The sequence below is a fragment of the Tachypleus tridentatus genome, chromosome 1 (genome assembly GCF_004210375.1).
Source record: "Tachypleus tridentatus isolate NWPU-2018 chromosome 1, ASM421037v1, whole genome shotgun sequence".
Classification (NCBI taxonomy): Eukaryota; Metazoa; Arthropoda; class Merostomata; order Xiphosura; family Limulidae; genus Tachypleus; species Tachypleus tridentatus.
In genome coordinates, this window is record NC_134825.1 from 183794877 (window position 1) to 183810436 (window position 15560).

Consider the following 15560-nt stretch of genomic DNA (forward strand, 5'->3'; position numbering starts at 1 on the left):
CACACATGACGTATATTTAAACCAAATTTGACATCTATTTGTGAGTAATAAATATCTAATCGTGTACCATATTTTTTTAAACATGTTTTTCTATCAAATGCATTTTTATTACTAAGTGAGAAAAAAGAAAGAAAACATTGGAAGAAATTCAATCAGAACTGGAGATGTTATAACTTGTTATTTTTCTTAGCGGATTGCCTTGGTATTAGGTATGTAAAGTGAGTGTAGGTTGTGAGTACTTACCCTGGAAAATGTGTCATTGTTTGAATTCCCACAGTTCGAGAAGGTGTAAAATTGTTAAAGTATCACTCATATTAATAAAAGAGTTTATCCTGAAGGTTGTCTTTGTTGTTCGACACTATCGTGTGTTTTGGTTTCTTAGGAAGTTTTAGCCACAGTCGAACCCTGAAATAAGAGAACCTAGGTCTGTTGCTAGTACAGCCTGTGTTTGCATATTTTTAAACACTTGGTTCTAGGATTAGGTGGCGTTTTACTTGCCTTTCAGTATTAAAACCATGTGAAAAATTAAAAAGTTCTGTTTAATATTCACTTTACTGTGTCGTGTCTGCTGAGTAATAGGCTAGATATTTTCTAAAGGAAAAAAAAAATCTGATTTCTGAGCTTTTCTAGATGTTTCAGTGTTTTTCAAATATTGTAAGCTGAGTGTTAAAAATACTTTTTACTGTATCTGTTAAAATGCCTCGTGTGTTTTCTAAGAAACACGCTAATCTACTCGCTTTTAATTTAGTTGAAAATCGAATATATAACTTGTGAGTTACGAATGGTATACAAAAAATATGTCGGCTATGATTTTCCTCAGGTATTGATGGAATGGAAGATTCCATATATCGCAAGTTTTTATCTTTAGTTTGAGTCGTGACATAAACTTCAGTTTATTTTATAGTGTGTAGGTGTTTGTTGCCGCGGTTCGGGACGTCTTGTTAAATATAATGCTAGGAGCACTTAATATAATTTTAAAATCTTCGCTTTATTTGGTCACAGACACTACTTACTGTAGCTCTTCATGAATAGTATAGTGTTCTCGTCATTCAGATCACAGAGAGTTCCAAAATCAAATTGCAACTGTTTATAAGATATATTCGCCACCACGTATTTATATTAAAATATAAATAACACGATAATTAACTTTGGTAAAATTTTAATATCTAGTCTTATTTCTAACGTGTAAGTTTAATGGTGAGAGTCACTTAACCCTAACAACGTTGTGTTTGATATTGAAATCTATTTCTGTCAACAAAACATTTTTGTATCAATGTTTATTAAAGTAGCGGAACGAGTGATCTATCAATCTGTCTTTTAGTGGAAATAGGATTGCATAATTGTAAAAATGATGCGATTTGCTCTAGTATCTTTAACTTGAACTTCAGAAAACTCAAGGTCTTATGTATAGTTTAGCCAATCACACATAACTTACATTATATTTCAGCCAATTAAAAATACCTTATAGTGTATTTCAGCCAATCACAAACACTAACCACCAGGGGCGTAGATTTTTTTTACACCTGAAGGGGGGATGATTTTTGCAACCACTTATGTGGACTGTTCAATTTGCAAATTTGTAATCTCTGATTACGTGAACCTGAAAGCTGTAAACATGCAGTCACAGAGTAATCTTGTTGCCAGGATACTTCAAGGTTTCCATGTAAGTTTGTATAAATGAGGTGTTGTGAACAGTTTTCAAAATGTTAATAGAATAAAGACAAATGTGTCACAAATTAACTGACACATGAATTTATTCCTGCACACTGCACAGTATAAAAGATGGCCATTATATTTGACAAGTTTACTAATAACTTTCATTGCATGAGTTACGTTGTCAAATATTAATAAAATTAGTAATTACCCTTGATAATTTCATATCTACTGAAAAACTGTTCATGTTGTTTGATAAAAATAATTAAAATGTCTTTGTGAACTCTTGAAAATTACACATCAATACAATGTAGCACATAATTATTCATACTTTTCATTGAAGTAAGATTCATTTAGTCCTCTAGTCTACATGTTCCCAAACGTAGACCTCCTTTGTGATGATCTGTTTATGAATTCTTTCATAAGCTCTTCTATATTTATCTTGTCAACCTCATCTTTGTGAGTGTGACAAACTGCCACATGGTTGAGGCGGCACTGAGACATAGTTGACCTTAACCACATATTCAACTGTCTAAATGCAGAAAAGCTGCGTTCACATTCGCAGCTGGATACTGGACATACAAGCAAAATTTTCATGAGAAGAAACACTTCACTAAACATCTGCTGGCTTGTTTCATGCATTTTACAGTAAGCATCCTTCGTACCTTTCAGAGATACTGCTTTTGTTGTTCCTTTGAACATGGGCAACTGAAACTCGAGCCGTTGTGCAGAGATTTCTGGGTAGAAGTTTATAACCGAGTTGTTAATCTTGCCAGATGTTCTCAAGTGCTACATATTGCCTCAAGTCATTGTTGTCTGCTTTGGATCTAGTGGTCAGATGTTCTATGACTGTATCCACAAATTCAAAATATTGGCTTCTATAGTAATCTCTAGCTGTTGCAGAATGGTGTGCTGAGCCATCACCTGTGATCCTTCTGAGGTGTCTGCGAATGCGTGGTAGTTCAATAGGCACCAGATCTTGGGAAGTTACCTTTTTCTCAGCTTCATCAATTATCTTGTTGTAATTTTCCTCTGTTCGCAATACCCACAATTGCTCAACTGTCATTGCAGATACTTCAATCATGCCAGATACTGTCGCTGATTTTGCTTGGAATGCACGATTTAGTTCCTCTAATGCAGCTAATGGATGCTGAGCCATCAACAATCCTAAAACTGTCTTTCCTTTGTCAAATCTGTCCAGCAGACCTCGTGCTTTCACTGCTACATCTGATTTTTCATTTGCTAATTCAGAGAAAGAATCAACAATGTCACTGTAGTGATCATTAGCACATGTGATTGCAGATAGGCGGCACAAACAGCGTGTTAGACACAGTGGACGGATGTATTTAACTGGACCATTGTGGTTATCTGACGATATAATATTTTCAAAGATTGTCTTTTATTTGCCTGACCTCTGAAGCAAGACACCAAGTTCACGTACCCACTGGATAGAATCTCGAACACATTCACAAGCTTCAACTGCATGTTACATTATTAAATTAGCCTTGTGTGCTCCGCAGTGAAAAAAACAAAGCTGACGGTTGCTTCTTTTTTATTTTTACCTGACATCCACTGTACGCACCACTCATGTTAGCGGCTCCATCATAAGTTTGTGCTCTTAATCCTAACAGATTGAGTCTAGTCAGTACATCAAGTACAGTCGAGGATATTGTTTCACTAGTTGTATTGGAAACACTGTACAAACCAAGAAATGTCTCATGGACGTCAAGATTCTCATCTAGTATCGTACACATATTGCTTCCTGTTCGGCACCTGTAACGTCTTGAGTGCCATCAACCATTAATGCAAAGATTTTACTTTGCTGCACTTCGTGTGTTATGTTCCTCAGTATTTGATGGCTGAACATCTCCATTATTTCATCCAGAGCTTGGGTTGATGTGAATGTGGTTTTCTTTGACAAGTAAGCCATCAACTCAGGATCTTCCTCTTCCAGGAGCTTCATTAACTGCAGGAAGTTCCCCTTTGTATCAGTATGTCCACGTAATGCTAAACCTTGACGCAGTAAGAAATGTAAACTTCTGAATATTTTGTCTAGATTTCTTTTGCATTTTTCCAGCTGCTTCTTTTTCCCATCATGTAGCTGAACAGTCACTGGAGTTACATCAAGTAAACCTTCTGGAGATATAGCATATCTGTGCTGAGAGGAGGATTGGTGTTCGTTGAATTTCTGTTTTGCCTTTTTCCAGTTGCAAAAACCGGTGAATATGAAGGTATAAACCACTGCACTCTCCAATTTCAAATGTAAATAGGACTCTATTTCCTGCTTTGGCACAATGAAAGCATATGACATTTTGAGTTTGATTGTCGAAGTGCAGCCATGGGAACTCATCAAACCACTTGCCTTGGAAGTTGATATTTTGAGATTTTGCTTTCTGTCGTGGTATTAGTTATGCATCTGGATGATATGGCTTTCCACACTTTATCTGTGGAGTGTCAACTTTTTCATTACTGCACAAACTTGTTTCACAACTATCTGGTAGTTCATGATGTGCAATAGTTGCACATGCATTTTTAGACTCGTCCTCTGATGAACATGGTGTTTCCTCTGTATGGCAAGTTTCTATTCCTTTTTGCTTGAGGTTGTTGGATTGTCTACATTGTCACTTGTAGTACTAGTAACTGACTTGCAGAACTGTCTAATATCGGGAAGTTTCAGATGCTTGCTTGTCATAATTAGAATCTGTTTCCCAGATGACTCAACAGGCTAAAATACATTCTTTATTGAAAAAATCTAACATACAACGAACGAAGATAGAACAGAATGGAAGTAGGACTGAACTGTACAATGTATTTAAGTCGAACGCGTGAACCTCACAGTGATTACCGAGCCGACTGACCTCCTGGGCATCATGGGACAATAATGTGTGCTAGTTACAGCACAAGTAAAATACTTAAACAGTCACAAATGTATTATATTTCTGTTATAATAAATAAATGTTGGTTTTAAGATTTTTAAAAAATTATTTATTGGTAGTTTAGAGGATGGGACAGCTACAATGGGCCAATAGATCCATTGTCCCAAAAGATCATATTATGATATTTGTTTGGTGGTATTGAATGTTTTGGGAACCATAACTCTCAGCTTTGTCCTAAGGAAGTCATATAACTAGTAGGTGGCTTCCATCTTACCACATTGTTCTGAAGTTTTATAAAACTAATGAAACTTCTGCATCCTTTTTATAAATTATTAATTCAAGTAAAACACACTTAATTTAATTATTAGTTCAAATAAAGTGTACATAATTATTTGTTAGTTCAACTTTAACAAACTCAGGCCTGTTTTTATGTTGAGATAATATTTTAAAGCCACACCTGTTGAAATGATTAAAAATTAAAAACATATCTTGTGACCCCATATTAAAGTATTTGATACATACCTGTGTAATAAATATTAAAACATACAATGTCTATTTTTCAGCTATGGCTTTAAACATTTCTCAGTGTGAATAAATTACATAACTTAGATTTAATTTATTTTGTGGAATGTAAACAGGAATCTTAACAGAGACTTTCGTGTTTTCATCCAAAAATAAATATTTATCTATAGTGTCTGAATTTTCTGAAGAATCTTGTTCATCATAAAGCCTTGGGGCCCGACACAGCCAGGTGGTTAGAGGGCTCACCGAGCAATCTGGGATTACAGGTTTGAATCCCCATCTCACCAAAATGCCATGTCTTTCAGCCATGGGGGCATTGTAATGTTATTGTTAATACCACTGTTTGTTGATAAAAGATTAGTTGGTGGTGGTTGGTGATGACTAGCTGCCTTCTCTCTAGTTTTACACTGTTATATCAGGAATGGCTAGTGTAGATAGCTCTTGTGTAGGTTTGTGTGAAATTCAAAGCAAACAAACAAATGTAAAGCTTAGAACCTTACGAACACAATCAAACCATTGTTCAGTAACAGGATTCTTTTTTTATACATTTACTATGAACTGTCCAAAAGTTATTCTAAGTAACTGAAAATGTGTTATCACAATTAATGTTCAAAGAAACATGATATCTTTATACATATCTATATGTATATCTTTATATGTATCTTACAAAGTGTTTCTTAACTTCTACACTTTATCCAAACATTGAATTCCTAATTAATATCTTTCCAATCTACAACAAATATTCTGTGATAATAGTGGATAAACTATTCATAAACTCTTCATTCTTAATTTTACCACTATTATTATGGGATGTTTGCTGGATATTGGTAATTTTATCTGTCATGCTATATAATAGAAACCATGCCATCCAAAAACTTTTCTCTCTCGTATTTGTTACCAGAGTTGTAACAGTTACAAACTTATAAACTAAAAATGTGCCAAAGTAATTCTGAACACTTAGTCTCTGTAATTATATGCAATTTTGGTTAGTGAAAGATTTTAATATAAGCAATAAAATGTACATACAGCTGCTGTAAGTAGTGATCTCCTGGATATGAGTTAGTAAGACAGACCTGTGATGCTCTGTTTGGTTTTACAAGCTTCACTTGTTTTGATGAGAATTGTAACAGATAAAAACATTTCTACTTATAAGAGAGTGAGTTAAAACAGTAGGTATAATATTATTTAGGTAAACCTAGGTTTTAAATACCTGCAATTCTTTCAGTTGTATTTTTGTGTGATTTTCCAGTTTATGATTTATATGTTGCAACTTTTATAATTAGGTTTAAGAAGTAGGTATAAGTTAATAATTATGTGTCTGTTTTACATTCCAAATATTTATTATTTTTACATCATGTATAGAAGTTTATGTAGTCAGATAACCGAGCAGTGTGTATGGGTCTTTCTTTCTCACCAGTGTTTAGAGATGTTAAAAGAATTGAATACTTTCTTTTTTCTACACAGTTGTATCTGAACTGGAAAACGTCTTTGTTTTCAGGAATATTGAAATATTTTTTCCAGTAATGGAATTTATAAATTTTGTATCAGAAACTCGTAACACTAAAGGATGTATGTAGTTCATTCAGTATAATTGCACATGTTTAAAATGTTTTTTTTTATACAATTTGAATTTTATAAGCAATCAATGAAGTAAGTATGATGTTATTATGTTTTAATGTGGCTATTTTACTGTCTTTTCTCTTTCAGGGCAGTATATGCCACCTCCAGAACAAGAATTAGCTACCAAAGTGCTCCAGATACAATCAAAACGATTTTACTTGGATGTTAAACAGAACAGGAGAGGAAGGTTTATAAAAGTTGCAGAGGTAGTTAGTTTGTGAAACTATTTTACAGTATAGTAACTAAAACAGTTTAACTGAGGTAGGACATAATTAGGTAATAAAACCATTTGTGAGTGTATTAACTAAAGTTTCAAGTGTAAACCATCAATACCACTCTGAAGTTGAATTGTTGCTACAATACTGAATACTGTTGTATCCATGTCATGTACCCTAAGTAGAAAAGTAACAATTAACACATGAATTACAATAATTAAGACAACATTCTAGTAGTTAAACTGTTTATTAAGAGTAGAAAGTAAAAAACAATCAGTTTTGTATGAAAAGAAAAAAGAAAATGTTAAAACTCTTCTAGAATATTCATAATACGAGTCAACTGACTTACTAACTCATTGTACGAGTCAACTGACTTACTAACTCATTGTACGAGTCAACTGACTTACTAACTCATTGTACGAGTCAACTGACTTACTAACTCATTGTACAAGTCAACTGATTTACTAACTCATTGTACAAGTCAACTGATTTACTAACTCATTGTACGAGTCAACTGACTTACTAACTCATTGTACGAGTCAACTGACTTACTAACTCATTATACGAGTTAACTGACTTACTAACTCATTGTACGAGTCAACTGACATACTAACTCATTGCTTTATTTCCATCATGAATCATGTGGTAAATATTTGTAAATGAGTGTTATAGTTTGAAAAACTGTTTAGAATAAACTGCTGAATAAAGAAATCAAGTATTAGAAGATTAAATAAGATAACAGGTGTTTGTATATATCTCTGTGTTTACTTGTAATGTTTTATTATAATTTTAAAATAAGAAAAATCACACTTAGAAGTAGTGTTTTGTTACATGGGGTACAGTGCTTCATTGACCTGTATTGACCACTGTGTAACATCCACTATTCTTTTTTTTTAGTCAGGTCAGTTGGGTTTAATAACGATTCCAGGGTAGATATATCTGGTGTCTCTAAACTTTGATTTTCTCCCATTGTTATGAAGTAGATGTGATACATTAGAAAGCTGCTAACATTGCATGTTTAGGCACATTGCAGATCATTCATTACTTGACATGATGTTATGGTATAAAGGTTAATTCTGGGTCAGTCAAATGCCATCTCCAAGCTATCAATCTGAAGTAAAATATGTTACTAGAAGTGTTGTAACTTACAACAGGATTACTCCAGAAATTTTTATTTTAGTTTTTGCAAACGTTTGCATAATTTTTTTATTTAAAATATTTTACTATAGTTTGTGATGATTCATAAAATTATGCACATTCAGTTTGCCTTTATATCATAATAGTTAACAAAGGCTTCTAATGTGTCTAAACATTTTGTTAATACACTTTTCATATTCTGCACGTACTGCTTAAAAATAGGGACTCACCCTGTATGTGGAGATTATATATCTGTTGTCAGGTATTTAAAACCTGAAATAGGAGAGCTGTCTTCTAGCATTAGCAATAAAACATTTTGTTCAATAAACATCAAGACAAATGTTGTTTAATTTCACAGGTCAACTTTGTAGGTGAATACTGTGAGCTTAAGTGCCCAAACTGATGGACTTCACCCTTTAATTGAAAAATTATAGAACTATCATCAGTGTAGTGGTTTGAATTTCTTGATGTGTTAACATATCTGTTAGTTATAGTAAAGTGTGTGTCTGGGACAAAATACACAGTTGTGTATTTTTATTTCAATCTGTTCCTTATTTCTTGATCAACCAGCACCAAACTTGAAACAGTGACACAAGATGGCGTGAGGAAGGAACTGGACTCCCGATATATTCATGAAAACAGTATTTCTTTCTTTTCATCGTTAACACCTTTATGTTTTTTAATATTTGTTATGTTAAGAAGAAAATAGAAGCACAATTTCCTGTCTTTTGTTACAAATGAGTTTTTATTTCACCTGTCCAATGAATGGATACTCCAAAAAGTAAACAATATTTTTCTTTGAAACATTCATTAATTAGGTGACTAATGAACACTTAATATTCTCCACAAACATATAATGATATACACAAAAGTATTAGCAAGAAAACTGAAAAGTAATATACATTTTTGGTATTAAAATATTTAAACAAACCATTCATTCAATTCCCTTATTCACCTACATATAAATAATCAATGTGTATAAAATAAACACTTTTGTTTCTACATCAACTCCAGTAGGTTTTGTTAACTTCTCTATATGCTTAAATTTTAAACCCAGTTTGGATATAAGAAAATCAAGTCATGGTAAAATGGTCCAGCAAAGGAAAGACTTCTTGGTTTTCTTTTATTGGTGGAAGACATAGGAATGATTTGTGTTTGGTTTAGGAAGACATTGTTTTGTATTTTAAAAACAGCCTCTTGTAACTTTAAAGTGGTTTTGTAGAAGTGTTGGTGCTTTGAACAAACTTGTATGTCTGACAGTAAGTTTTATTACAAGGATAACAATCTTTCTATGGTGGCATTTAATAAACTTCATTATCTTTGAGGTTTCTGTTGTTCCAGAAGGAAGCATGTTTTAAACGACTGTAGAGTTTGAAGAATTGTCAGAATATGCAAGTTATTTGAAGTGACTGGTGACAACAAAACAAATTCTGCTTTGTACCAGACCATTTAAAGACAATGTGATTGGATGGTCCTGGCTTTTTGAGTCTGTATGTGAGTTTCTACATTTTTATGACCACATTGTAGTGGTTTGGTTTTCTTAGAGCATGATTTTGTAATGTTTTTACTGTTACAAAATGTATTTAAGGGTATAACAGTGTAAGATTTCATTTATTCAGGTAACCTGATATTAAATTGTGAAGATTTTAAACCATTTGATGTAGTCGTGTCTTTATTCAGTGGTCTTGATATCAAGATATCTATCAAAAGAAACAATCAGAAGTAACTATAAGTGGAGTCGTCCTGAAGTGACATTGCACCAGCTGTCTTGCAAAGTAAATGTTTCCAAAATAAATTTTGGTATTCATGTGTTAACTGCTTCATTCATGGTCTTGATATTATGTGTTTTATAAATATACTGTATGTGTCGTCCTTCATTCAGGTCTTGATATTAAGTTACAAAATAAACCTTGTGTGTCGTCCTTCATTCAGGTCTTGATATTAAGTTACAAAATAAACCTTGTGTGTCGTCCTTCATTCAGGTCTTGATATTAAGTTACAAAATAAACCTTGTTTACAAATTCTCTACATTTAACAATTGATATAAACGTTATTGATCCTCAAAACTGGTATCACCCAGTAGAGATATTTCAAAAACTCTTCTATTCACGTGTGGAACCAGTGAAGAGATTACATGTCACTTATTTAAATGCAAATAAAAATCCCAACTATGTGGTTTAGTTGTTTCAACTTTATAACGTGAAACTTTAAAGTGTGATGTGCAGTTATTGATGTAGATTTTTAATTCAATGTTTGCATGTTGGAACAGTTTTAATTCAAGTGCAAACAACCGTATCATTGTTCTTTTCTGACATTAATTAACCAGTAATCATGTTATTTTTAGTGTACAGCAGTCGTTAGCTTTGTGAACCAGAGAGTGCAGTTTTTATACCAGTGTGATGAAGATTTCAGAATTGTTTTTCAAAAAGTTTAAATTGTTTGTTTAGGTTGGTCCTGCAGGTAGAAAAAGCCGTCTGTTGTTTGCAATGTCCACAGCTCTAGAACTAAGGGACCATCTGACATCTTTTAGTGAAATCTATGCTTCATTGGGTGAGTAGAGATGAGGCTGTGAAAATAGTGCCCATCATCTCCATAAACTAGTTTATAAAAACATTAATAGTTTAAAGTAATATGATACAGTTACTTGTATTTTGTTTATTTGAAAATGTTGTTTTGTGTTGGAATGAGTAACATAAACTCACACATTCCTTGATGTCATGTATAAATATTTGAAGTAAATAAAGAATTGGTCATGAGAGAAAACTGTCAAAACATGTTTATGTAATTTAATAATAGGTCTCTACTTGTTTGGTGATACTTTAACTTGGAATTCTTAATAAATATTATCAGTTTGATTGATTTTTCAGCCAACATTTAAATTCTTGTTAGTGCTCAACCATTTTGAGTGTTTGGTATATGTAGGTGTTATTGATTATAACAGTTCTATATTTCTAAACCTGTAGATTTGTATCTACTGACATTGTTTACTGATTACAAGAAACCCATTTTCTTATGAATGTACACTATCTTGAGTACTGGAATTCAAAACACTTGGTGTAAACCTGCTGTTCACAGTGTTATTTTAGTTTCTGATGACTTGTTACTGTTGTAAATCAGCTAGTCACGGTGTTAGTTCACTTGTTACTGGAGTAAATCTGCTGGTCACGGTGTTAGTTCACTTGTTACTGGAGTAAATCTGCTGGTCACAGGGTGTTAGTTCACTTGTTACTGGTGTAAGCCTGCTGCTGGTCACGTAAGTGTTAGTTCACTGGTGTAAGCCTTCTGGTCACGGTGTTAGTTCACTTTTTACTAGTGTAAATCTGCTGGTCACGGTGTTAGTTCACTTGTTACTGGTGTAAATCTGCTGGTCACAGTGTTGTTTCAGTCCCTGATAACTTGTTACTGGTGTAAATCTGCTGGTCACAGTGTTGTTTCAGTCCCTGATAACTTGTTACTGGTGTAAGCCTGCTGGTCACAGTGTTGTTTCAGTCCCTGATGACTTGTTACTGGTATAAATCTGCTGGTCACAGTGTTGTTTCAGTTCCTGATAACTTGTTACTGGTGTAAATCTGCTGGTCACAGTGTTGTTTCAGTCCCTGATGACTTGTTACTGGTGTAAGCCTGCTGGTCACAGTGTTGTTTCAGTCCCTGATAACTTGTTACTGGTGTAAATCTGCTGGTCACAGTGTTGTTTCAGTCCCTGTGTTAGTTCCCTTGTTACTGGAGTAAATCTGCTAGTCACGGTGTTGTTTCAGTCCCTGATAACTTGTTACTGGAGTAAATCTGCTGGTCACAGTGTTGTTTCAGTCCCTGATGGCTTGTTACTGGAGTAAATCTGCTTGTCACAGTGTTGTTTCAGTCCCTGATGGTTTGTTACTGGAGTAAATCTGCTTGTCACAGTGTTGTTTCAGTCCCTGATGGTTTGTTACTGGAGTAAATCTGCTTGTCACAGTGTTGTTTCAGTCCCTGATGGTTTGTTACTGGAGTAAATCTGCTGGTCACAGTGTTGTTTCAGTCCCTGATGGTTTGTTACTGGAGTAAATCTGCTTGTCACAGTGTTGTTTCAGTCCCTGATGGTTTGTTACTGGAGTATATCTGCTGGTCACAGTGTTGTTTCAGTCCCTGATGGTTTGTTACTGGAGTAAATCTGCTGGTCACAGTGTTGTTTCAGTCCCTGATGGCTTGTTACTGGAGTAAATCTGCTGGTCACAGTGTTGTTTCAGTCCCTGATGGCTTGTTACTGGAGTAAATCTGCTGGTCACAGTGTTGTTTCAGTCCCTGATGGCTTGTTGTTTCATTAGCAATGTCTAACAGGAAGACCATTGAATATTTAAAATAAACCATTATTTTCAATTGAATACAAATTAGAAACAAAAATGGAAGTATGTTACTTATACTTTTATATATCGTTTTAGTGCCACTAAAGGTTGTGTGGTACATTCTTAATGTTCTTACTGCAAAATACAGTTTTCTTTATTATTTTATAAAATCAATGGTTAATGTTGTGCTAGGTGTAAAAAAAGAAGGAGATATTAGCTTGGGCCAATCATTAAGAACCTGTTGAAATATTTCACCAATTCTGTGTAAACAACATGACTGACACTTGTCTTTGTTTCTAACACTTGTTTTTGTTTTCTTTTTTATACAGTTATTGGTTTCAGTAGCATTTCCATCATCCTTATAACATCTTGAATACAACCCATCATTCTTGTACATTTATAGAAATGTTTGAAAACTAAATTGTTAAGAACTACTTTACTCTTCTGTCATTAGTTAATCACTCTTATAACATAGACATTTTACAAATACAGAACAACCTCTTTCTGAACCTTCACGATCTACTTTGTTCATATATGTTGGTGTATTCACCATCTGGTTATTCTTTTATAAACATTTCAGTTTTTACATTTATCCAGCGTGTTATTACAGAAGTAGCTGGAATTGTCAGTCACACAACTAGGTACAGATAGTGAAAACCTGTGATTATTAGAAGCATCATCAGTTGTTTGTTAGTTTTTACATATTTCTCTTGAATAAGGTTTGATATTGTTGTATATGTATAGTCGTGTATATGTACATACACAGAACCTTTAGCTACACTGACACCCTGTATTACAACAGAGTGAGCAAATTTCTTGTTTTTTATTAAAACACCAACATGGATCCTACATTAAAGACATGAATAGAACTTAGCATCACATTTTTAAAATCACTAAACCTTAGCAAGAAATATATATAGTAAATACAAGGTTTGTACATTTATGAGATTTAGTTTTATTGTAGCAAGTCTCAAATAACACTAGTCAGGTATGTTTGGGGTATAACTTGGAGATTAATTATTAGGTGACAATGTCAGGATTACATACCTCCCTGTTAATAAAATATATAAATAACTGAAATCTGTAAGATTACATATTTTATCTAATCTCTTGAACATAGTTTATATAATTCTGATGAGTGTGGATGTTTCTGGAGAGTCATCTGTAGGTTTTATCTAGAAGTTGACCAGTGTTCTCATAACATGTTTGTAATCATTTCATTAACGTTATAGGTTTGTGTGTCAGATAGTTTCCTATATTCCATATACACTTCCAGGATGTAAATTTATAATAAAAGTGGGTTTATAACATGACATTTAATGTTAAATTAACTACATTTAAACAAGGCCAAAATTTTCTGCATACACTACTTTATGATACACAAAATAGTTTTGAAGCATAGTTGAGGCTAGTTCACCTAAAAACTAAAAAAACAAACAAATATCAGTTAATGTTCCATTTTACATTAGTTCAACTGCTGTCAGTACAGAATTGCACAGCATATTTGTTAATAGATAGTGGTTAATTATTTTAATTATTAGTGTAAAATAAAACTAGATGTGCACTCACATTGGAATTTATATCTTTCAAACACATAGTGTTATATTATAAACCTTGTCCTCATTAAAAATATAATTTCAACTTAATAATAGAGTGAAACACTGACATCCCTTCAACTGTTTGTAAATTAGCCACCTGTGGTACTTTACAGATTTCAAAAACTTGGAGAATGTGATGACATATATGTACACTTATAATCTCAGGCAGAAACAGCTGATGGCCATGTGTTATAATAACTCTCTAGAATCAAAGAATACAAAATTAGATTTCATAGATGACAGTATTTAACTGAAAGTGAACATTTATTTTGTTACTTAGTATTCTTTAACTTTCACTGATTTCATGTACAAACAAAAAATGCAGTTTGTTTATTAAGATTACTAACCAGTGGAACATCAAATTATGACTATTTGCTCGTCTTGCAGCGTTAAATATAATATTCTTTAATGATGGCAGTATTCACTTGATGTTTTCTGTGCTTACATATAAACGTTTCCAAAATGTATAAATATTAATTTATCTGTATGGATGTACACTTGTTCTATCAGTTTTAACTAAGCTACATGAAATATTATGATTTATGCTTTGTTAAATGAGTAATCTTTACTAAGTCATTTAACCAGTTCCTCTCTTACTGCTGGTAAGTATTGGATTTGTTCTACTGTTTAAATAGAACTATTGAATGATATAGAAAGAAGTCCTCCCGAACGACTGATTTGTAAACTGTTTCTGTTATAAACTACTAATGGCTGTTCTCAAGAAATCTGTATTATTTCTTTCATACAATCACTAAAATTAATTTGAATTATGAGATAGTAACTAAAATTATATTTGTTTTGACAAAATAAAATGTAATACTCTGTGATAAGAAATCCTTCAAAAGTTGGTCCTTTTTAAAATGCTTGGGGAAAAGAGATCATGTTTTTTTGTGTTAAATTGATTTCTTGAATCTGTGTTTTTCTAACGTTATAAAATCATATTCAAAATATATCATAGCCCTAACTATACAACAGTTACACTAGTCTTACCCTTTCACTGTTTGCAGTGTACCACTGGAAACATCTAATGTACAGAACATTAATTCTTAGTTATCCATTCTGAACTGATTTCACTTCAAAGATGTTTATAACATAAGGTTTATAAACTGTACCAAAAATGAAAATGTTTTCCTTTATTAATATTATAAATGATAGTTTATAATTTTGTCTAGAACCTTGCTTTAGAGAAATTATTTTACTATATTTTAATGGCATCAGGTCCACCTAATCCAGATAACTTACCAGAAGATGGAAAGTTGAAAAGTGAAGTGATGATAAAGGAGAACAGAAGGTATTATCTTGACCTCAAAGAAAATTCCAGAGGAAGGTTTTTAAGAGTAAGCATTAACAAAATGTCTTAGTTTTAAATTTAATTAAACAAAATGTCTTAGTTTTAAATTTAATTGAACAAAATGTCTTAGTTTTCTCTCCCTCCAGAAAACTCTGAATGCAGAATTGTCTCAGCTTTACTCAGAATAATGTTGGATTATTACAGAAATCTAGTTTCTCTTTCTCATAAGTCATCCTAATTTCATAACATAAGTAAGTGATGAATATGATACTGAGAGTGAAAAAAAATTTAATCTTAGTAACTTATGATTACAACATAATCCATCTTCA

General features: G+C 32.8%; 1 protein-coding gene across 2 annotated transcripts in view; it reads left to right on the forward strand.

Moving 5' to 3' along the window:
* The window catches only part of LOC143232009 (transcriptional regulator protein Pur-beta-like), an 86249-nt gene that overhangs the window by 49106 nt on the left and 21583 nt on the right, over nt 1–15560 (forward strand). For both annotated transcript variants that reach the window (XM_076466979.1, XM_076466987.1), the window contains exons 2-4: nt 6759–6877; nt 10471–10573; nt 15159–15277. In XM_076466979.1, coding sequence (XP_076323094.1) covers nt 6759–6877; nt 10471–10573; nt 15159–15277 — 341 coding nt within the window. The remainder of the gene's footprint in view (nt 1–6758; nt 6878–10470; nt 10574–15158; nt 15278–15560) is intronic.